The sequence below is a fragment of the Vespula pensylvanica genome, chromosome 8 (assembly GCF_014466175.1).
Source record: "Vespula pensylvanica isolate Volc-1 chromosome 8, ASM1446617v1, whole genome shotgun sequence".
Classification (NCBI taxonomy): domain Eukaryota; kingdom Metazoa; phylum Arthropoda; class Insecta; order Hymenoptera; family Vespidae; genus Vespula; species Vespula pensylvanica.
Window position 1 is genome coordinate 4655072 of NC_057692.1, and position 24642 is coordinate 4679713.

The following is a 24642-nucleotide window of genomic DNA, read 5'->3' on the forward strand; positions in this document are numbered from 1 at the left end:
GCGAATATTTTTAGTCTAATTTTAATTGAGAAGGATAACACTTAAACTTGCTCTTAATAAAACGACGTATATATTCGATATTAATACGAGTTTTATAAAACGAAGCGTGAAACTAGACATGTTTCTACTTTTATCAAACAGCACGAACGATAATTCAAGGCGAAAACAAAATGTTCAAGCATTTCCCGCGTTACCTTAGATCCACAGCACGAATTTGCTGAAATGACATTGGTTGGACAAAGTCGTTGTTTGACAACTGGTATCACGTGACATGTACACATTAACAAACCTATCTTTTTTGGATTTCGTTTCTTTCAATTTTATGCACACTGACAAATCCCTAAAGAGTCGTGAAAAACAGATTTTACAATAGATATTTATTTCAGCGACAATGGGCAGTGCAAATTGGGCGAGTTATCATTACAATTAATGATGGAAGTTGATTATATATTAAGTAAAATTTACAATTTACTTAACTATAATTGAATTAATCATATAAATATAATGAATAATGCTTCTTCAATATTTTACGACGAAATTATTGTTTATTTCATGAGAGAGACTTTAAGATTAAATTATGCCAATATTAAAGATCATCGTTCCCACTAAACATACATGAACATTCTCTGCTTATATCAAGAATTAGTTTTCCCTTCGTGCAATAATTCAACTTTGAACTTATTTTATATTATTAGTTCCTATTAACTAACTTAATTTGCCCTTGAATAGATGCTTTTTACGACTAGCAATCACAAAGAGCAGCTTTATTATAAAATGGTGCAGACATTTTTACATCTGCAATTGAAATTCTCTTCTGGATTAAGTATTTCACTGCTTACATAAGTAGATATAATAAAATGTACTGCAGATAATCGGTATAACAAGTTTTCTGATGAGAAAAAAAATGGACAGTGATATGACTGATTCACTGCATATGCATTAAAATATTTTACGACAAAACCAGTACTTAAGATAGTTATCTTGAATGAAGATATATGACTAAACTTTTGTCAAGCATTCAGCACAATGTGTTAATGAACCAGCAAAAGATGGAAACAGAATAAACAGCATAGTGTTCTTAATGTCGAAGGAACTCAATGTTATAATTTTGGTGCTGTGTAGGCACCACACGCACATATAAATGTCCTTGTATTTTTAATGAATAGCTATAAGACCAGATTCCAAAAGCTTTTGTAATTTGGCAGCTATGTCAGGATTCTTTAAGTGACTGTAAAAAGACAAAATATTAATTAAAATATTTTTTTTTTTTGATAATTCTTTGTATAATTTTTCAATATACTTACTCTTGTAATGCTCGTGGATCACTTTGCATTTGTTCCAAAATCAATCTCATGGCTGGATCCCGTAAAATACTTTGAACTTCTGGGTCTGCCATTGCTCTTTTTCTAACTTCTTCAGGATTTGAACTAACGGAAACAGCACATGAACGATAGCCTTCCAATGCCTCACTATTTGATGGATCTAATTCCAATGCTTTTTGATATGCTGTTAGTGCCTTTCCTTGTTGTTGCATACCTTGCAATATCTTTCCTTTCCTAATCCAACCTTTAATAAACTTTGGATCTATCTCGACACATTTTTCACAGTCTTTCAATCCAAGATCAAAAGCTGCTAATTTTGTATAACAGGCTGCTCTATTACTATAATATTTAGGATCATCTGGATTTCTTCTAATAGCTTCAGAATAATGTTTTATTGCTGCAGGATAATCACCATCTTTGTACTTTTGATTTCCCAATTCCTTCTCTTCTTCTGCTTTAACAGGATCAATATAAGCTTTCCTTTCTTCTTCCTTTATAATTTTATCTATATCTGATAATAATGTTTTGATCTCTGGTGTTCTATGTTCAGACATAGATTTTTCATAGTATACTTTAGCCTGTTTCCAGTTTGCCATTTTTTCATATGCATGACCAATTCTAGTAAATGCTTTAGCTATGAGTTTAAAATCAGCTCGATTTTCTCTCCCTACTTCAATAGCTTTTTCACATTGAGCAATACATTTCTCATATTCTTTCTGTTCAAAATAAACTGCAGCTATATTCAGCAAATAAACAATTTCTGTGGGATCAAGTTCAACTGCTTTGTTGTAATGTTGAAGAGCTTCCTCAAAGTTTTTCTTTTTATAGGCCTCATTTCCTAATTTCTTTTCATTCAAAGCTTCTTTTTTCTCTGCTGGTAAGTTTTCTTCTTCTTTTTTTTCTACTTTAGGCTCTGGTTTTGGTTTTGGAGGTTCTGACGGTTGTTCTTGCTCTACTTCCATTGTTTCGTCTACTCCTAAAAGTACTCCAAGAGTCGTAAGTATTCTTGGATCTTGAAGATTCAAACTTAGACTTTGAGGATTAGTACGTAGCTCTTGTAATAATTTTAAATATTCCGGATCATTTACATAAGCTTTTGTTCTAGAATCGTTTGCCAACTTTTTAAGAAGATCGGGATGATTGAAAGGATTGAATCTAGTTGAAGTCTTTTGAGCCCTGACATCAGCCAAACTAGCTTTCATTTGGGCATTGTCAGGGTCCAACATTAAACCTTTCTCATAAGCTGCAATGGATTCATCTAATTTACCCAAATATGCAAGAGCACTACCCTTGCGAGAATATCCTTTTCCCCAATCAGGTTTTAGGTTAACAGTTTTTTCAGCATCTTCCAAAGCCTTCTCGTACAATTTTGCTTTCGCAAATGCTGCAGATCGATTACTATATAAGACATGATTATTACTATCCAAAGTTATAGCTTCAGTATAATGTTTGATAGCTTCATCAAATCTACCATCTTGCAAGGCAGCATTTCCTTTCTCTTTCAATACAGATACCTACGCAAAATTAAACACTATTAATGCAAACGCTTGATATGTTATGTTGATCAAAAAAAAAATTAGGAATTTCTTCTCATCGATCGCAAAAATTCATATTAATGACATAAGGTTTACTTGAATTTACCATCAAAAAGCCAAATAAAACGTAAAAAATTGTATATTATTCGGACTCCTATAATCGATGTATGATTTTATTAAAGACGACAATGTATGTTCTAATTTAAAAATATTAATGCGCGTTTTATGATACAAACAAGAAATTCAATAATAAACATTTACCTTATCCATAACGGTCGGTGTATAGCAAAGAGAATTATCGTTTTATAATATTTGGATTATAACTCACTCTCTCGCGTGTACAAAAATTTTTGATGACTCGTAAATGTGATGTCGTGCCGGTGCAGATTTCAGAAAGCTCCAGAAATGGACAACTAGCGCCTCTCAGTGTTTATCACGAAAGCATTTCTACGTATAGAGTAGTACCTTCCTTTACATTCGACAGTATTTTCTAGCACATTCGCAAGCGTTCCTCTTTGTATAGTATTGTCATCTTCGCCATGCTTGATGTGAAAAATTGAACGAAGCATCCATCTATTTGTTCGTTAAAAAAAAAAAAAAAGAAAAAGAAAGTTACATTCAGTCATATCGAATTTATTGAATTTTTTATTACTTTCACCGATTAAATGATTTATAGTTCAATGATTCGAATTAATTGTCAATCGTCGATATATATTTATTCTAAGATTTATAAATATTAATCCTGACGTTATTTGCTCCGTATAAATTACGACGTATGTATGTATGTATGTATGTATGTATGTATATATGTATGTACTCTGTCCTACTTTCAATATATGATATCTTTGTGTAATAGCCATTATTTTCTAATCGATATGATGTTTTATTTAAAACGAATTTATTCAACGCAATATTCATCGATATATTTAAATAAGAAGATTGTGTGTCATTATTACGAAGTAAAATAAAAATTAAGAGTTGGATTTGATATAAAAAATATTTTTCATATATCTATAAAAACTTGATTCTGCAATATTTGTGACTACACCTCCATGATGATGTTTTCTGAAAAGTCATTTCGATAGTGATGACGCCTCGTCAATAATATTTATTATATGTTCTATTTAAAGATGTTGAGAAAATTTGTCCTTTCATATTATAATATATAATCAATTTTTCGAGTACTGAAAAAAAATAATAAAAATTATTCGACAAAAGCAAATGATTGTGATCATTAAACGGCTCTCTATAATCCCTATCGTTTTCGCAATATATCCAAATTTTTATTTCAAGCATTATGCAGAAACATTAGTTTTTATCAGCATACGTTAATAAGATATTAAATAATCATAAATTACTTAACAAGGCCACACGATTTGGTCATGCTATTGTTCTTTGAAAGTTGGTATTTCCGATAGTAAATTAAAAAGCAACTGGGGTTTTCCAAGTAACCCGACCTGTTGCATAGTTCTTCATTCCTTAGAGTCTATTGACCCTGAGCGAAGACTATATACAATTTCTTACATTCGAATGAATTTGATATATATATATATATATACAAGTTTTAATTTCAAAAGTTCAAAAAAAAATATAAGAAACTTTTACAAATAAGAAAAGATAATTAGAAGTTAAAATTGAAAATATAGTCGTACCTTATTTCCTCTTTTTTTAATGGGTTATTGCATTTTAAATCCTTTGAAAACTTACCTTACCTATCTTAATTTTTAAAAACGAAACAAAAATCACGCTTTCTTTTTCATTCGGGCGTGATAAAGAAGCGAGCAACGTTACCGACCTTATATCTTAATCGGAAACACACGTGTCTCATTGAACGTGCATTACGAAAGAATTCTAATTCGTGATAATAAAAAAGAAGAAGAAAGAAAAAAGAATGAAGCGTGATAAATCGAAATAACTTCGGTCCATTCAAAGAATATTTTAGTAAGCTATATGAACGCATCATAGAAATAGCCAAGTACTTCTCTTTCGCGTGCTATCGACGAATCATCATCGTCTTCTACGAACGGAAGGGGATACTATAATTACAGTTTCTGTTTTATGCCTTCGAGACAAGCAGACGATTCGTGGCAAACTCCTTCCTCCTTCTCTAATCCAAATATAATTCTAAAGGCAGCGCAAAAACCGTAGACCAAACTCCCCCAAAAAGGAATAAGTCGGACGGATTCTTAGAATATCTAGACCGTTACACAGCGAGCTAACTCGAAATAGATTTGAAAAGTCGGTGTCTTTGCTCCACATTTTTACGTTGCTTTGTAAAATTAACCAACTAAAATATACATATTATTAGAAAATAATTGTTATGAGATTAAACGTAAAGGATTGGTTGCTTAGTAACTACAGAATGAATGATTGAAACAATAACGTGATTATATAGGACCCTTTTTTGAAGGGCTTTTATTACTAAAAAATAATTATGGACGTTATTTAACAATAGTCTGTATGTTATATCGGTAAAGTTACCGTTTTCTCTCTTTCTTATTTTTTTGTTTTATTTTTTTTTTCCTTCATCTTTCATTTTTCCTTGATAAAATTACTAGTAAATAATCTATTTAACGATTCTAAAAGGAAAAATATAGTTATATGTACAATGGAAACGATGAATATAACTGGTATAATAATGTATGAAGATAACTCTCTTCAGGCATCGCTAAGGCCACGTTAAGAGTAAGTGAATCGCCGAAAATACATCGTTCATAAATATCACACTTAAACATAATATTCTGTATGAGCTACTAAACACATAAATATCTATATACACTAATCTACCTAATGATGATAGATACTTGATTAACATTATTCCAATTGAACGTACATACATATCGAGTCGAATTTATATTATTTTTTTTTTTGTAGGGTATACAAAGAAATTCACGTAAAAATAGAAGAGATTCCGAGGAGCAGCCGTGGCGTCGAATTGTTTTTTAGTTCGTTGTTTGAAGAATTATCTTCGGTTGACAAAACTAAAGGGTAATATAGGATAGTGAATCGTCCTTTTTTTTTTTTAATTTTTGGAATACTATCGATATATCTTATCATTTATTAATTTTGTTTGAATTTCTTTTTGTATATTATATAATAAACGTTCATCAAATAATGTAGTTCTTTTGTACCATAAAATGTAAAGAATAACTGCAACGGGTCAATAACTGTAACGATTCCGACAAAAATAGTTTGTAACGCTATATGGAGTCAATGTATGGGTTACATATCTATACACATACTCACTCACTCACACACTCTTACACACACACGAGCGCGTATATCTACACTTATTAATTCTTTAATTGCCGAGAATTTCCGCAGTATATCTTACATTACGTAATGTATATACATATACAAATGTATTGTCGTGAAAATAAAAAAGAAATCGTAAGCCAATCGAATTATTCAAGCAAAACTCAAAGTCAAGATTATATATTCAAAGAGAGTGAACATTCGACGAAGAATCAAGATAGATAGTCATTAATATAATGCAAAGTAATGCATAGCACGAACGATCTGTCATTGATCGTTTATATAAACAAATTTAAGACATTTATTTCTTTCTTTCTACGCAGGAGTATGGTAGTAAATGAAAAAGAGATGAATAGAGAAAGAATAGAGAAAGTTCACAATGAAACAAAGAGTAGGATGAGGATGATAAAGGGAAACAAAGAAAGAGAAAGAAAAAGAGAAGAAAAAAGCTTTTGGATAGCTAGAGAATTCAAGACAGAGATGTCGAAGAGAAAACGGAGAATCGGATAGGGTAAAAAAAAAAAGACAAAGAAAAAGAAGAATATGAACTCTAGCGAACGACATAACGATATTGATCAATGACAAAGAGGGAATGAAAGGAATGATGGCGAGATTAGAGAAATAATTAGAGAAAGGATTCGAACTTAACGAGTGAAACAAATTAAAATGATAAGATTCAAGAAGAAAGAAGTAAGTTGGTTGAAGGATAACGATCGTTTCTTACTTCTCATCATCAATAATAACTTCATCGAATGTTTCAAAAAGACTAAGCGTCTTCGACGTCAATATATACGACAAATACAAAAGGATATACTTAAAAAAAGAAATTACAAGATATAGCTACGAAAAAATTCGACAATGAATAAAGCAAACAAACGAGGGAAAGAAAATTCATATGTGAGCAAATCTATAGGAAATAGACACTATATACATGGGACAGCTCACATTAGTGAGTTATATACATAGCTAACATTAAGTGTTTTGCCGAAATAGCTATTGACCTAAATTCTACTCTCATTAAATGGAACAAAAGAGCTGATTCGTTTAATGGGAAAAAAAAAAACACAATTGTAATTAATGGGACTTCACTATTAACAGAGAAATCTCGTTTCATTTGTTTTAAAAAGATAAGTTTTCTTTTTTGTATTTTAGATTAGCCTTTATGAAAAATTGATAACACATTTGAAATAATTTGTAAAAAAAAAAAAAGAAAAGAAAAAAAAAGAAAAATAACTATATGTATATATAGTTTCCTGTATAATATGTGTCTTAAGATTGAGGATATAAACACGTTTCGATAATTGCAACATGCAGATCTACTATCTTCTTGAAAAAAAAAAAGAAAAGAAAAGAAAAGAAAAGAAATAATAATAATTCCACTTTATCATTTAATTTTTTCACTTCTCCTCGATTTCTTTTATACCCTTACGCCAACAACGTTCTGTTGTTTGAGCCTTGTTATCGAGGGCAGATAATCGTTAGTTTGTCCGTCCTCGTCATCGCTTTCGTCGGAATCGGTCTCAGGAAGAGGCTCTGGAGTAGCACCCAATCTGACGAGTTCCCTAGCAAGTTGTCCATCGAAGCAAAGAGCAAACTGGTAAACAGTAATACCCGCGTACGTCGGCGTATCCAAGCAAGGTCTGCATTCATGTAGTAGAAAGGATACTACAGATCGACAGCCACGTTCGACGGCTAGATGAAGGGCAGTCTTGCCTGAGAGTGCTTCGCGTGCCTCAAGATCAGCGCCAAGTCTGACCAGCAAACGCACCAGCTCAACCTGACCACCGGAAGCAGCTATATGCAGACACATTTCTCCTGAAAAATAAACGAACGATATCGTTGGTGGAAAATCATTATTTTTCTTCTTCGTCAATCTCTAATCATATTTTTATTCGCGTAAATCTTTGATTTAAGATCTACACGTATGTACGTATCTACTACGGATGCAAAGAGATGAAATAAACACTATGTTGATTTATAACTATGATTAAGAAAATTGCAAAAAAATCATGTACACTAGGACTTTCCGATACGACTTTCATTGCCATACGTAGAGGAAAAAGGGAAAGAGGGAAAGAATGGGAAAGGAAGAGAGAGGGGGGTTGCATTTTATTTGGAACGATCGCAATCGCGTCACATGCCTTTAGAAGATATAGATAGAACTAGGAAGATGCCGGTGAATCATTGTCGTCGGAGGTTTGGCCGGAGTCCCGGGGTCCAAACTAGGCTCGTACCGATCAAAGTGACCACTAAAATTAGATATCCCTCGAGTTAGCGCGACGGCGACGACCGGCGCATTGGCGGAATTTAATCCAAAACATATGACTATATGACAACAATATGAATCGAGGATAAAAATATTTCATGGGAACTACGCTGAGCTACGCGCACGAAAAAGTTTGATTTCGTAAACAAAAACAAAAGGGGAATTAATAACAATTTTTTTCTCAATTGCATATATTCGTCGTGACGTTTCTAAATATTTGATTCGATGGTCACGACCATTTTCCTCCTCGGACATTTTCGATTTGTTATTTCTATTCTTGAAATTGTAATGATACGTTTATGGTCCACTATAGTCGACGCCATTGTGGGGTTTTCCGAGGCCGCCAACCGGTGCAGGAATAGCGTGGCACGTAAATAGTCTTACAAGTATTTTTAAATATCAAAAACATCTGCTTCGGCTTCTGTCTCATCGTCTTCGTGATGTAACGCACGCGCTCGTACGATACATCAAAATACCATAGAAAATAAAAAACGCACTTTTCCTTTTTCTCTTGTTTTTTTTTTACAAATATTCAAACGTAACGACATCGAAGTTCAAATGGAAAAAAAAGGAGCAAGATAAGAACTGAAAAGAGAACTTTTATCACAGTACCACTACCGAAATCAAGTGTTATTTCGAAGGATCGTACGAGTAACCGGATGAAAAGAAAGAACAAAAGAAAGAGGAAAACAAAAGGATAAGTGCCGCACTCTTCATCGACATTTTATCACAATCTAGAATTGTCTATTACAAGAAGATGATGCCGTGTAAAAAGAACGACGCAGTACAATCGTGGCTGAGGTATGACGCTATGTGGGAATTCCAAGAAAGTTAAAAACTTTGCTGAATATTTCCCGATGGTCTATTGGCTTTTGAACGATCTGACTATTTTTTGTGCACTATATGTCAATTACAAGAAAGAAAAAGAGAGAGAAAAAGAAAGAAAAAGAGAAAGAGAGAGAGAGGAATCACAAAGAGGTATCGTAAAAAATGCTCACGAGAAAGCAAACGTGTAGCTTGGTTGAAGAAGTTGGATGAGAGGGGAGAACGTATTCGATAATGGGAAAGTCTAGTGACTAAACTTCGAAGTGTGATGACTTTGAGACATCGCATATTTCTCAGAGCATTTCTTTTTTTCCCAAAATCAAGCTCCTTCGATTTCTAGTGAATAGCAAAATTCCAATACGATTGAGTAATATTAGATATTATTCTTATAAATCATTAAAGTTTAATTATCATTGATCCTGCAATCAAGTTACCGCAAAAGTATGATACGGATGTTTGCGAACGCGTAATATATATATATATATATATATATATATATATATATATAATGATGCATGTAATAATGCAAAGCAAATAAACACAAACTCTGTAAACAAGTTATAAACATAATGGTTATATTTTATTGTCACAATTTTCCCGTAGATTGTAATTTGGTTAATACTTATCCGCGTCGATACGCCGTCACGGTCTTTAGGGATTTTCCCAAGCGATTGGAACATACTATATTGATTACGACGTGTAAATAAAAAAAAACTAAGACGTTTGAGATCAGTATCAGCTCGTGACAATGATGATCGAAATGTTATCTACTAAATCAGCCCTGGTTTCAAAGATATACTGGATAGTACGATGATAATTTTAATTTGCACAAGTATACATCATATATGATACACTGTGTGTGTGTGTGTGTGTCATCATCTAGGAATTTTATCATAAATCCCTTATAATACGATCAAAAGAATTAGCTTTTTGAACAAGAATCCAGTTTATACCACCTTACATTTTTCTAAGAGTCTAATATCGGACTATAATGGAATTTCCTGACCATTTTTGTGGTATGATCTTGTGAATGTACGCGCGTGCACGTACGCGAGAGAGAGAGAGAGAGAGAGAGAGAGAGAGAGAGAGAGAGAGAGAGAGAGAGAGAGACTCCAGATGGTACATACATTTGTCGATGAAATCATGGGAAATCCACGAGTATCCCGAGTATATAATCGACAAAGGCAACGAAGGATTTCCGAGACTGTTTAAAACGTATAACGATATCCGAAGGATTATAATTTCTCCTTTTATATATATCCAATACAAATTAAATAAAATAAGTAAACAATAAGCTAAGTGTAGGATAGTGTATTACTCTTAGAAGATTATTTATAGAAGTAATTATAATAATAAAATTAAAGAATAAACATACATATGTAAGTACATCATATTAGCATACGATGCTGTCAAATTTGATTAACTAAATTCAAAGTTAGCAATCAACGTGAAATCGTTCTATCTAATTCTCTAGATAATTGTTTTTTTCTCCATATAAGACAATTGGTTTTAAACATAAAGCAGAGTTCTTTCGTTCTCCCCTAACCATGATCATTATCTAATTCGAAATAAAAACGACTGTAACAATAATTATAAAATATTTGAGAGATCGCTTACCATCATAGTTTCGTTGTTCTAAATTTTGCGGCAGTGCTGGTATCTTTTTGCCAGGTAAAAGATAATTTCTTTCAACTGGAGACAAGGGATCAGTGAGAGCCTTGGCACAACTCAGATCGCCGTTCTCGCATGTTAAATGAAGTGCCGTGTTACCACGGAAATTTCTTAGAGACGGATTCGCACCTGCCAGTATTAAACGTCTAACGATTCTCGGTTGACGCGTTAACACAGCCAAATGTAATGGTGATTGACCGTCGTCATTCAAGATATCGAGCAAGCATGGATGGGGTGCCATCCTAATGAGACTGAACGCGGCCTCCAAAAATCCTTGAACAATAGCGATATGTAGCTGCCTAAAAAAGAAAAAGAAAAACGAATAAAAATATCTGCTTAATTTGACGTATTCGATTTTGCAATGTGATAAAACATTTCTCTTTCGTAATTACGAGGGAATATTAATCATAATGAAAATATAACTAATACACATATAACATTGTAATAAACAAATTAAATAATCTTAAGTATATTTCTATCGTCCGAAGTTCAAATAGTATCGGTATCAATTTACATCAATTATCATTTGATCTAAGAATAATGTGAAATATTCAAGATATAATAGATTTATTTTAGGTTAGGTTCGAGTATTGATTTTTATAAATCGATTTATAACATCGATCTTTATAAAAAATAAAATCAAAAGAATTTTTTAAAAACAGATTTTTTATTTAGTTTCATGGAAGAAACAAAGTTTTAATGCTACATATTAAAATAATTATACTAAATATCCGTTTTTCTTTCATTTCCGAATCATAAAATCTTTACAAGATATATCTGATAATAGTGATATGACCGGTCAATGAGCTCTTCTCAATTATCTCGTGTATGCATCTATATATTCTGACATTCTAATACATTAAAATAATGCTTGCACTATTCGACATAGAGACTAGTTAGCGACATCATCAGAAATAATGATATGATGCTATAAACATATCTAGTTATCTTCTCTCTCTCTCTCTCTCTCTCTCTCTCTCTCTCTCTCTCTCTCTCTCTCTCTCTCTCTCTCGCTCTCGTAACCGGTCAAATTTGATTTGACAAATTTGTTACGATATTTTTGTATTAAAATGTTTTCCTATTTCACCATATTCGATTTCGTAATCACGCGCTTCGTAATACTTATATAATATAACATATATAAAAATACTGAACAGGAAAATCGAAACAAGATCTTTCGTAATTATCTCCGTGAAAATTCGAATCTATTATCACGATATATCGCACATTTGTAGATGTCTTATCAAATATTTAACATTGCGAGAGAGAGAGAAAGAGAAGCGGAGAGGAGAGAGGAGAGAACAGATACATACACGTGGCATAACTTTTTATAATAATGAATGGTATGTTAATTAACATATTGACGGAAAAGCTATTAATTCTTCAGAAGATTTCATCATATTATTTACGAGTAGAAATTAATTTGTAATTTCTTTCTTTTACATTAAAATCTTGGAATGTTTCAAGTAATATACTTTTACTATTGTAGTCCTATAATAGGGCATTTCTATAAAGTGTTCGTCGAAAAATGTTACTAAGAATCTGTCAAGTACATAAATATTCTTGATAAGATATTTACCTGGAATGAATAAAAAAATTTCCAAATATCCATATTTTTTTTATAACAATACAAATAAATAAATAGAAAAAAAATAATTCGAAATTAAAATAATAGAAAGTTATGTTTTGAATCAACAATATTTTCAATTGTTGAAAATCGCTAGCAAAATGAAAATGTTACTATGGTCCAAAATAATACGGACAATATAAAATTATAGCCATAAATCTACAATTTTCGTATTTTTCTTTTGTTTTGGTTTAACTTGATTGTTTTGTTGATCTACTTGATTTGAACTTTGAACTTTCCCATGCGTACATATGTCAATACAAATACTGTCTAATACTAAAAATTACAATCGAAGATTATGAATTTGTCAAAAGTAAATTTCTTAAAGGGTTTCTTAAGTAAAATTAAATTACATAGGTTAATAACAATGTTCAATGAATTTTGCACAAGGAATGACATTATCAAGCAAACGACAATAGCTGATGCAAACAATAGTGTCCTAGAATTTTGGTTGGCTGAAAAGTGTTTGTTGTTGTTGTGTGTGTGTGAGAGAGAGAAAATGTATCAGGCACGTATATACGCAATATTACTTTTTTCTTTACGTAATAAAATTTCTCTTCTTAGTGCGTTTCTCAAAAACAAAAAAAAATAAACAAAAAAAATCGATCAAGTTTTTAAGAGAAACAAACAAACGCACTTACTTCTCTTAGAAATTATTAGTCATGAAATTACTCATTATGGTTATTCCAAAAAAGAAAATCAAATAGATATACGTAGTATTAAAAGAAAATATGATCGATAGAGCTTACGAAAAAAATCCCCAAAAAAAAGGGAAAAAAAAAACTCATCGAAATGACGTATGTCAGCGACCTATGCACCGATAATTTATCTATTTGCTTTTCTTATAATTTCTTATCAACCGATGATCATACAGCATAAAACTAACGTAAAACTAATGTCAAGATCGTTAAACTAATATAAACATTTCTTCGAAATTCATCTTTCGAAATTATTCTATGAATAGAGACAGATAAAATTTACAAATACAGTGCATTAACCTTGATAACGGATAAGTAAAAGAGAAAAAAAAAAAACAGATGATAATTAGTATTCAAATTGTAATGAACGATTACAAATAAATATCAACTTACGTGTCTCCTTCATCGTCCTGAGTGTAATAAAGCTGCCAAGGTTCGTCGTTATTGATTCGCTTCTCAAGATTTTCGGACGTTCCGATATTTCTTTCAATAGTTGGAACTTTGACTCCTTGACGCAACTGTTGTTGCTCAAGAACGACGATTTTAGGATCGGTGAGAGGTGCAAGTTCAACGGTGGGCTCAGTTTGTATTTTCCCACTCGCCAAAGGATTCAAAGTTACTTGCTTTAAGGTTAGCTGGCTCAAGCTCTCGCTGAGACCGAGATCTACGCCACTATCTGCTCTCATTGGTTCCGGCGCAACGGCACCAGAATCCGGTATAACGTCCAAATCCGAGCAATCGAGCTCGGAACTGACCTGCAGATTTCCACCGGAAAGAAATCCAGAATCAATGTGACTGGAATCCTCTCGTTCTTTCTGCCACTTCTCAGCGTTATTGTCTGCAACATTATCCCGATGTTCTGTTTGTTCAGCATTCCTCCCCGACGAAGAGCACCACATTTTCTTTTGCGTTTTCGTTCTCTCTTTTATTCGTGCTTACACCTTGGACCCTCCTCCTCTTGTTTCTCCTCGTTCTAATACACAACACGCGACGCGTTCGCAACGTGGTTATATATATATGTATACAAGTTTTTCTATGTCACGTATATATACGTATGTATGTTCTTCGTTACGACTATGCGCAGTCTCACACACGAAAAAAAGAATAAGATCAGAAAAAAGAAAAAGAACTCTGCGATGAGATTTCGAAAGAACCGACGATTATTCGTTTTTCGCACGAACGAATCGTGCGTCGCGTTATACGTATATAATTAATGTCGTCGTAGTCGTTCGCTTAGGACGCACCGATCCGTATAGCTCGGACGATGCCCTTCGATCTCCGTACTGCCTCAAACAGCTGCCACCACTGTTTTAGGGATCTTCCGTATCGTTTCGTTCACTCGTCTTCGTAGCATTCTTCGCTCGATCTCGTTCGGCCAAGCTCGGCCGTGTTCGTGCCTATTCGTAGGCACCGCTCGTTCGTATACGTACGTCGTCGTTGAGTGTCGTGTGTCGTCGTACCAACGTCACTACGCTTCGTGCACTTTCAAAGAAAGTAATAAAAACGTTAAACGTTAATCAACGATGCACACGTATACCTTTTTCTTCTCTTTTTCGAGATCGATTGCTTACGCCGAAAGTGAATCTATCGACGTTTTTTGAAATAACAGAAGAGAGAAGAAGAAATGGTAGAAACAACGAGCTACGTGTGTTCGTGTCGATGCCTCGCGTACACTGTTCTGGTATTAACTGAACATAGCCGTGTTGTGCGCTTGAGAAGTAATTTGCGACCGTCACGCTATTGGCTGACGACGATTGGAGCTTTCATAGAAGGGGTAGGGGTGGAAAAACCCATCTGAACCGGGCAGGTCGCCCCTCAACGGACGGAGCGATTCGATAAGGAAAGAGTTTGAATATCGTTGACATGATTACACCATATGTGTAACCATATGATACACCATGAATTTAGCAAAAGAATAATTATTTTAAGAAGTCAGTTTTATTGGCCGTATTTTTAATCATAAAAATAAACGTTATTGTATATCATAAAAAACAAAAATTAGAAAATTGATCTATATAATGAAATAACGAAGTCTTGGCCTTGATTTAATGAATCTATCGTTTTTGTTTTTAATGCTGCCTTTAGTCATCCAATCGTCATGTTGCGAATAATAACGATTTTTATTGAAACGAACATAGAATGGAAATATTTAATCGATATATTAATTCGTTATAAAAGATGGATATGATTATATATATAAAGAATATTTTTTTGTTTAATAATTACGAAAAAAGAACGTAACGGTAAAACTGACGAGAAACAAAATAATGAACCTCACAAATCATAATTTATAACGATGGAAACTGACTTATTGATATAATCTGTCGTTTGAGTTTAAGTTGCATTTATTAAGCGCGGATGTATGTTCAAAGGAAAATTTGTAACTTTCATGATATACGTGAAGAATCGATATACGTGATATACGTGAAGGTCAATAAAATAGTACTAAAATAAATAATCGTATTTCGGATTATTTCATTATATCTCATTAATCTCGCATATCGTAACTACAGTCAATTATTATATCTAATTATATAGTTAATTTATCTCTCCCTCCCTCTCTCTCTCTCTCTCTCTCTTGCAAAATTTGTGGTTATGTTTCCTGCATTTCTATGAAAACATTCGTTTTGTCAAAAAAAGACGAATAATTAATTGAATACACACCATTTCGAGCCGTATATCGTTTGTCCATCAAACTCATCGTAGAGAGTCGATTTCTATTAAGAGAAAGACACTTTCTTGTCTCCCCCTACAGTCTACAATCGGTCTACTTTCTTTTACGAGCCAATCACTGATACGAATGCGAACTCATCGTAAATACCGATAGGTATTTCCAATCATTGAACTTACGACAAATCGACAATACAATATAACCGTTACGTAGAAATCGATTATTAAAATGAACCGTCGATTGTTTATTAAACTTGGATTTTCCTATTATTTCGTGGCTCAGCCCTCTTTCTTCTGAGCTTCTGTCTCTATTTACGAAAATCTCTGATATTATATTTTACACAACGAAGATCGATCGATTTGATAACGCACCGAATAACTCTGATAAAATATTCTTCTATTTATTAATTTTTGAAACTATATGAATCTCGAATATCTCGATTGATTGTTTGGAACTCGTGTGAGAAGAAAATTACCTATGAGAATGATGATCCTTCGAGATGTCTATGAGGTGTGGACTTTTATGAATCATTAAGATTTCAGTGCAGTCACCACAAATGATAGATTTCCTTTGTTATATATTACGTAAAGCCAACTCATTTGAGTGATGCATAATTCTTAATACCTATTTTGTTTTGTTTTTATAGATATTGGAAAAGGAATGAGAATGAGAAGGAAACGAATGGTCAACAAGGCCGATCTTCTTCGTTGCGATGTGATATAATATTATTTTATACATTATAAACCACATTTTATGATCTAAATTGAATCAATAAACCAATAAAGAAAAATTGTGTTTAAAATATTAAAGATATAAATAAATGATATAAAAAATCGGATCGAGTGCCGGTACTGCTCCTAGTACTATTACTTAAAATATTCGATAAACTAGAAACCAAAAATCTGGTTTTATCATCCTTATGGTAGTAAGACAGGTAAAATCTTTTTTGTAGATCCTAATGGATGTTATTCAAGTTATCTGGGGAAAACCTGAACGAGATAAGAACAGAAAATATATTATCAACGTATCGTGTCGGCTCAAACTTATACGTATCGTTAAGACGTTTCTGATTTTTAAATGATCCCAAAATATAAAAAATATCGAAATAAGAAAAGAACATCGAATCTTATTTTATTACATTAATAATATTTACGAATTTTGATCACAAGAACAAAGATATCAATATTCAATTCGAACATATACTTATATATCACGATGTAAGAGGCTAAACGCAAAAAAAAAAAATTCAAATCCACGCGTGTCTCGTAATATGAAAGAAAGAGATAGATTAATAATTTTTAGCCTTGTAAAATTCCCGTGTTTGTATTTCTGCGATAATTTCATTTGTAAGATAACGATAAGATCGATATTTTCTTTCTTTTTATTTTCTGGGCCCTTTGAAAATACCTTTATCTACCTTTTATCAATCTTTTTCACAATTTCGAGTAAATTAAAAGGAAATTATTCAACGCTCTATTATTTCATACTTAAATTTGAACAAAACATGTTTTCCAAACTAAAGGAATCTTGGTTTTAGAAAAATCATCATAAAATTTGTCGAATGTCAAGCGTTGTTGTTTGGTTATACACGAGGTTGGGAAAGTACGATGACTCAATGACAAAACGGAAAGTAGTGGATATTTTTGCCCAGATCTCTATAGTCCCAGAAAATTTTGATCATTGGAGTTTGGTTTCTTCGACTGATTTTCTCGATACTTGCACAGAATGGCAATGAACAAAGATAAATGCCGTTAAAAAAAAGAAGAAAAGAAAAGAGAAAAAAATAAAGTTAAAAGCTTCAACATATATCAATTATCTTTTCATTTTTAACGTACGTTTAGATTTACACAATAATGCTATGTTATGTCTAAATGTGTTTCTTTAAACAAACAGTTATTGTTAAATACTTATAAATGACAGCTTTTTGATCTATGATAACGAAGATTTATGTATATAATCGTGCGTATATTGCAATGATTAGAAAAATAATGATTCGCGGCTCATGTGATTGTAATAAGCAGATCTAATTACATTCGAGTTAATGAAATTGCTTACATTCGCGGAACTCAATCGTTTTTTATATAATAAACTAATCGGTTTATTCAAGAATTTTTACTTTTATATATTTTTTCGTCGCTATCATACAATAATCGTCTATTTATTAAATATTTTTATCGAAGAAGAGGAAGAGAGTCAATCGGCATAAAAAAAAAAAAAAAAGAAAAGAAAAAAAAGAAAACAACATTGTAAAATCATAATAAGATAATACTTACGTCTATTCAATTGTTCTGACATGTATATCAGAACATGGAAAGCCTGCTGGTAAAAGCAATTTCCTTTTTACGAAGAATTCTCTTCTTTTGTTTTTTTCTTTTTCTCTACTTAGAAAACCAATACCGCAGAACGTATTTTTTTCGTTCGTAAAATATCCCGATTCGCGCTGAAGATGAATATTTTGTTTCACAGTCAAAGAACAATGATAGGGAAAAAGTAATCTTAACTTATATCGCTCAAGACGTGAGAAATATACGTCGACTGTTCGCTCTTCTAAAAGCTACTGAATATACCACTCATATCACGAATCGAAGACAACTGATGACTACACTTAAATAATGCTTTGCGCAGGTAAACTTCGAATTGATGGCACATTTTTCAATATGAAATTTGAGCTCGAGAAAAATCCTTGTGAAAGCATGTGTTATAAGTTTGTGTTTCTTAAATTCGAATCTACTTTTTATTGGAAAATCCAGAATGAGATATGGTTTTGAAACGATCACGTGACATCTAACACTCAAATTTCTATTCTTTGAGAAATTTGTTAGAAATACTTTAATAGAAATACTTAATTAGAAATATCTTTAAACATAAATTAGAATTTTATTGTAAAGCATGTATAATATAAAAATATATGGTTTCAATTCCAAAATCATTTTTTTCTTTTTTTTTAAATATCAAACAACGAATGCATCATGCGAGATGTTCTAGTATACCCTGTCGGATAAGAGGTTCGCAAATTACTCTAGGTAACAAATGATAGGTGTTTTTCTTGAGAGTAACTACTTGTCCATTTTCAATTTCTAGCTTGCCAAAATCTGTCAAACACTTAACCTGATAATAATAAAATATAATATTTACTATTGCAAAGAATTGGAAAGAAAATAAAAGTGAAAGGATAAAAATATTTACTTACTTCAATGTAAAGAGACTTAGGTGGTAACATATTCACTGTCAAATTAAGTCCACAATTATCTCCTATAGATCTCATATAAGTAGCTAAAGATTTATTATATGAATGGAACCATTGGATTTCTGCATTCAGTAAATTAGAATTTATTTCTGGTGGTAGGATGCTACCTAATTCCCAACGCATTTGACGTAATCTTCTCATTCTATTATACAAGTATGCTAAGATACACCTTTTGTTTCTAGTTAAAGCTACATGTCGAAATTGTACGGATGGAAGTAATGCAGTATTGCCATCGTTTTTGATAGCATTACTAAAAGAAATGATATAAAAGATAAATTACAAGTTAATGAATGAATATATGAAATATATATAAGTACCTATCAAGTAAATTTGCTTCATAAAGATATTGCATTTCTTCCAATACTTGTCGAACTACAGATTCCTTAAAAAAAATTAGAAGACCTTTATTCTCTTATATATTTAAATTCTACAATAATTTGTTCTATTTTCTTTCTTTCTTTTTTTTTTTTTTTTTTTTTTTTACTTACATTGAAAGGTTTTATATCATCAGTCAAATCGAGTTCTGTAATTAGTTGAAAGGCCTCTTTCCCAAACATGATTTGTATTTAAATATAATGGATTAAATATATTTCTACATACACATATCTATCACTATAATATCGTAAATGAGAAAATATAACTATTTTATGACATCGATTTTAAAAGCGAGAATAAAATTTTGTGCAATTATTGCTCGTAAATTATATAAATGTAAACAAACACTTGTGCTTCTCAATTGTAATAGTAGAGACATCTTTCCAAAGAACTTTTAATACGTCATATAATACACTGCGACATCTCATGGAAACTGTATAACTACGTGTTTTATATTTGGTTTATGTGGAATCATAATTAAAATTATGTCGATTTTCCGAAATGTCTTTACCAATTTACAAAAACGATGTTTTCAAACGTTAAAGTATAGTACTGCGGTTGAATCAAATACAGAAACAATAAAACCAATCATTGATATAAGATCATATGATAGTTGCAAATATTTTCATAAGCCTCGAGAAATATGGTTAGAAAATCTAGATACGGTTGAGGAAAAGAAATTAGGTTTGATCAATTTACATCCAGAAATTTTCGCGGCTCAACCACGAATTGATATAATTCATGAAAATGTTAAATGGCAAAGGTTATACAATTACGTGGTAAGCACTGACATTACTTCATTGCAAAAATGGAATGTTTAATTAGTTAATTAGTTAAACTTCTCATTGTCTTTTTGTGTTTTGTTTTTAGAGTTATGCACATGCAAAAACTCGAGCAGAGGTGAGAGGAGGTGGTAGAAAACCTTGGAGACAGAAAGGTACAGGAAGAGCACGTCATGGAAGTATACGATCTCCTTTATGGAAAAAAGGTGGTGTTGCTCATGGTCCTCGATCACATACAACTCATTTCTATATGTTACCCTTTTATACTCGTATTGCTGGGCTGACATCTACGTTATCTGTTAAACTTGCTCAAGATGATTTACATTTGATAAATGATTTGGAAATACCTTCCAATGAATCATCTTATATCGAGCAACTAATCACAGAGAGAAATTGGGGCCCTTCTGTACTTATTGTAGATAGTGAAGATATTATGCCAATGAATTTGACAATAGCAACTGATTCAATACCCCATGTAAATTTGATGCCTGTTTATGGTATATATCTATATTATTATATATGTATGGTATATCTATGATAAATATTGTATTTAATAATTTTATACATTTTTAGGTTTGAATGTGTACAGTATGTTAAAACATGATACGTTAGTATTAACACATCGTGCAGCACGATTGATAGAAGAAAAATTGCTATTTCATTTAAATAGAACAGATAACAGAAAATTTTTAGAAAAATTCAAACTGAGTCAACAGTAAAAGAGTTACTTATATCATATAATCAAAACTTTATTTACATAGATTGTTTTTACTTAATATATGTAGTATGATAATCATTTTTTCTTGTATTAAAAAAATAAATATCTAATAATACATATTATTTAACTTTTTCCCGTCATTATAATTACGCACATGAATATTTTGTTGATGGAAATTACTTTTGTCGTTCAGTGATTCATGCTCAAAATTATTGCCAGGAAATCCTAATTGTACGTGTTTAATTCTATTAAGAAACATTAATTCTATACAGGATTAAGTCTTATCTTTTGTTTTTTTCAAATGCACTGCACATAAGAATGTGTGTGTCGTACAATAAGCTATATTATATATAGTTCACTTTTTAAACAAAAGCGGCTCGTTCATATCGAGAATATTGTAATAAATGATCGTAACAATATAAATGTATCATTGGGAATATCCAGCGTAAAATCGTAATGGTAAATACAGTTTTGTCAGGAATATCCCAGATTGATGGAAAAAATTAAAATTTCTTATACATGCTATATTATATTTATGGTCATTTTTTTCTCAATATAGGTACACTCGCGGATTTTCTTGGTAAAGGCTGTAAATTAAAAAGAGATATAGATATGGGAGTAAAAATTAAATTATTAAATCATATTTGATATTTACTGGAGGATGAGGATCAGCACCAAGCATTTTTTCACGTACAGCCCACCTTACAGTCATATGTTTCGCTTCTCCGGGAAATGCTATCTGCTTCCATTCTTCCTGATACTTTTGATAAAGAGCAACAGGATCACATTTCTTATTTGTTGTATTTTTTTGAACTTCAGGGTGTAATCGCCATGGCCGAATAACTACATGAAAGTTATTAATATACTTTTATTGAAGATAAAATATTTATTCTTAGCTTCAAGATTTAATATCTTACATGATTTATGTGTGGAACAGCTAGAACTTTTAGTACGTGGAAGACTTTGTGATCGAACAGTAGTAGAGTGATCAGACAATATACTTTTTGATCTTGATTTACGATTATTTTCTAAAATATTTGGGGCACTGATTGGTCTACTACGATCTGATAACATTGGCTTTGAATATAATGGTTGTTCTTGAGAAACTGTATTATATTTATTAATATCATAATTTGCATTATAAACATTCTGCATAGAACAAGAACTGACAAAAGATTGATTATCACTCTTGGATCGTAGTACAGTTGAATGAGGTTTAGAATCTATACAATTATAATCTTTTCTATTTAAGCACGAGTCCTCAATAAGGTTTACTTTTTTATATTTGTTTTTTGCCAGATTTGATGGTTCTCTCAATGGTATATCAAATTGTTCTTTTATATATCTTTGCTGTAGATTTTCCTTATTTTTTGGGATACATTTAATCTTCACTTTTACTAAAGATTCATTGTCAAAATTGGAAGAATTGGAATTATTATTGGTTTGTTCACTTAATTCTTTGAAATGTTCACTAAGAATTTCATGAAACATATGCTGTTGTTTTTTCATTATTTTCTTTCTGATTTCTTCCTTATGTTGTTGTCTTTCATGTTCTTTTATCTTCTTGTATATCTTCAAATCTTTTAACAATAATGGGTAACAATTAAAAACAGATATATTCCAGACATTACAAGTAAAAACAATAATATATAAAGTATATAACATATAAAAAATGTTACCTTTCATAAAAGCTTTAAGTTGAGGTGCAGTAATACCAATAAATCCCAAGGAATTAAGAGTAGCAAGAACTTCTCGCGGATCATCTTTTATATGAGACATGTTATTAACTTATTAGGATACAGAAACTAAACTTCGTAACTCGATTTCAAATAGTAAAATCTACGACGGTTAATGATCGTCATTGAATCATAAATAATGTAGATTAAAAACTACATAGTTAAAAATCGATCGATACTTGTGGTATGTAGATTTCTACTTCATCGCGTTTATATTGTAATTTTATATATATATATATATATATATATATATTACATTATATATATATATACATATATATAAATGCAACGTATTTTTATAAATAATTATATTAAAGAAATTATTATTTATAATATAAAAAAAAGATACTATAAATATAGAAAAAATAAAAGTTGATTTTTAAACTGCAAAATAGTGCCATCTACCGATGAGAGTATGTACAATAAAGACCGTTTGAAACGGGTTTAAATAGAAATGATATACGTGCACTAGGAAAAAGAAAAAAAAAAAAAAGAAAAATAGATTATTTATCTTTAAAATTATTGTTAACATTACACATAATACTTATTACAAATGTTAGATTCAACTATATAATGAAAAAAGAAAAATAAAAATGCTACATATCGATATGGTTACACATCGTATATAACATCGAATATCTATAAAGGTTGCGCAGAATCTTGTTTCACGAGTGTTTAGAGTTAGACGAAGCGTATTTAATTGTGCGTCAGTCTGAAAAGAGACCTTGAAAGGTAATGTCGTCAACAACGTTTTCAGTTTTTTTCTTTCTGACGAGAGTGATCATTCTAAAGTATTTCTCCGGTAAGAAAATTAAAATTCTAATAAATATTATATTAATATCTATTAACGCGCGATTAACGTTAACTTATTAATATAGACAGTAGTGATTATCGTATAAGTGAAAGAATTGTTTTTTATCTACGCGTTTAACTAATCAAACCTAGAAATGGTCAAATGTGTAACAAATGCATTTCTACGATACTATTATTTTACCTGTTTATTATAGCGATCGATGCGTCTATAATTGAAAGAATAGATGTGCCGTCAGTTGTACATAATGGTACTGGACCAATCAAGCTTTCTTGTATTTACAAAATCGATGAGAACGAGAATGGTCTTGTTGTTAAATGGTACCACGAGTTGGACCAAATCTATCAATGGATACCTCCCTGTAATTAAATCTGGACTATCTTTTAAAGATTTACGTAAAAACAAAAAAAAAAAAAAAAGCATTACATTGAGAGATAATTTATAAAATTCTAGTGCCACCTCAAGATACGGGTATAATTGCAAACTACACGAAATATCCAGCGGAGAATTTGAGACAACCAGAGACACGATCGATAATCTATTTAAAAATGATTACTCTTGACATGAGCGGAGAATACATGTGTGTTGTTAAAACATTTCATAGCGAACACACCAAAGCAGCCAAAATGATTGTATACGGTAATTCAAGGATTATTTTCGATGTTAATTTAACTTAAATATCTAATTATAATCCACGAATTATACAAATATTTATTTATTATCTATCAATAATAAATAATTAATATTTGCAGTCCCGGAAAGCAGCGCAAACATTTATGTCTCCCGTTTTAATGATAGTCATATTAACGTTAAATGTATAGTCTTAGGAGCACAACCTAAGCCGACTTTGGTATTTTATATCGAAGGGATTAAAATCAATGATAAATTCGACGAATCATTGAAAATTATTAACGAATATAGGCATAATCTTTCCGTAACACGGAATATTGTTTTAAAGAATATAATGAATCCTGTATTAATAGAATGCGAAATTTCTATTTCTGAAACAAATTACAAAAGAAGGGAAAAGATGGTTTACTATCCTGATTATATAAAAAATTAAGATAATGAATTATATTTTCATTATATTATAATCATAATTT

The 24642-nt window shown here is 31.3% G+C and overlaps 6 protein-coding genes and 1 long non-coding RNA gene across 9 annotated transcripts; 3 read left to right on the forward strand and 4 right to left on the reverse strand.

The window, feature by feature from the left end:
* Positions 1-523: 523 nt before the first annotated feature.
* On the reverse strand, positions 524-3259 carry LOC122631392 (stress-induced-phosphoprotein 1). The gene is made up of 3 exons (XM_043817038.1): positions 3119-3259; positions 1305-2836; positions 524-1228 (listed from the first exon to the last, which is right to left on the reverse strand). The coding sequence occupies exons 1-3, from the start codon at positions 3125-3127 to the stop codon at positions 1156-1158; spliced, it is 1614 nt and encodes a 537-aa protein (XP_043672973.1). The 5' UTR covers positions 3128-3259; the 3' UTR covers positions 524-1155.
* A 1982-nt stretch (positions 3260-5241) lies between these two features.
* On the reverse strand, positions 5242-14971 carry LOC122631393 (NF-kappa-B inhibitor cactus). The gene is made up of 3 exons (XM_043817040.1): positions 13593-14971; positions 10821-11173; positions 5242-7927 (listed from the first exon to the last, which is right to left on the reverse strand). Exons 1-3 carry the CDS (start codon positions 14096-14098, stop codon positions 7530-7532), a joined length of 1257 nt encoding a protein of 418 aa, XP_043672975.1. The 5' UTR covers positions 14099-14971; the 3' UTR covers positions 5242-7529.
* An 821-nt stretch (positions 14972-15792) lies between these two features.
* LOC122631396 lies at positions 15793-17610 on the forward strand. Its single transcript, XR_006327699.1, has 3 exons — positions 15793-16380; positions 16517-16718; positions 16823-17610. It is a non-coding gene; the product is annotated as an uncharacterized LOC122631396 (long non-coding RNA).
* A 1207-nt stretch (positions 17611-18817) lies between these two features.
* On the reverse strand, positions 18818-19888 carry LOC122631027 (DNA replication complex GINS protein PSF1-like). Of its 2 annotated transcripts, none has more exons than XM_043816205.1 (4): positions 19606-19888; positions 19435-19518; positions 19061-19367; positions 18818-18978 (listed from the first exon to the last, which is right to left on the reverse strand). In XM_043816205.1, the coding sequence occupies exons 2-4, from the start codon at positions 19467-19469 to the stop codon at positions 18838-18840; spliced, it is 483 nt and encodes a 160-aa protein (XP_043672140.1). In that variant the 5' UTR covers positions 19470-19518; positions 19606-19888; the 3' UTR covers positions 18818-18837. The 2 variants fall into 2 exon arrangements, with proteins under 2 accessions (XP_043672140.1, XP_043672139.1); XM_043816204.1 differs by having other exon boundaries at positions 19435-19499; positions 19606-19886.
* A 14-nt stretch (positions 19889-19902) lies between these two features.
* LOC122631154 (39S ribosomal protein L4, mitochondrial) lies at positions 19903-21114 on the forward strand (the record flags this gene model as incomplete). Its single annotated transcript, XM_043816476.1, has 3 exons — positions 19903-20271; positions 20363-20771; positions 20848-21114. Coding segments are annotated over 3 exons (924 nt in total), but the record flags the coding sequence as incomplete, so codon positions are not given.
* Positions 21115-21242: 128 nt separating this feature from the next.
* On the reverse strand, positions 21243-23860 carry LOC122631025. 2 transcript variants are annotated; one of them, XM_043816202.1, is made up of 5 exons: positions 23723-23860; positions 22672-22755; positions 21910-22572; positions 21648-21835; positions 21243-21579 (listed from the first exon to the last, which is right to left on the reverse strand). In XM_043816202.1, exons 2-5 carry the CDS (start codon positions 22676-22678, stop codon positions 21532-21534), a joined length of 906 nt encoding a protein of 301 aa, XP_043672137.1. In that variant the 5' UTR covers positions 22679-22755; positions 23723-23860; the 3' UTR covers positions 21243-21531. The 2 variants fall into 2 exon arrangements, with proteins under 2 accessions (XP_043672137.1, XP_043672135.1); XM_043816200.1 differs by having other exon boundaries at positions 22672-22831; positions 23723-23855.
* On the forward strand, positions 23376-24615 carry LOC122631026. Its single transcript, XM_043816203.1, has 4 exons — positions 23376-23530; positions 23736-23900; positions 23993-24178; positions 24292-24615. Exons 1-4 carry the CDS (start codon positions 23464-23466, stop codon positions 24600-24602), a joined length of 729 nt encoding a protein of 242 aa, XP_043672138.1. The 5' UTR covers positions 23376-23463; the 3' UTR covers positions 24603-24615.
* The last annotated feature ends 27 nt before the right edge of the window (positions 24616-24642 follow it).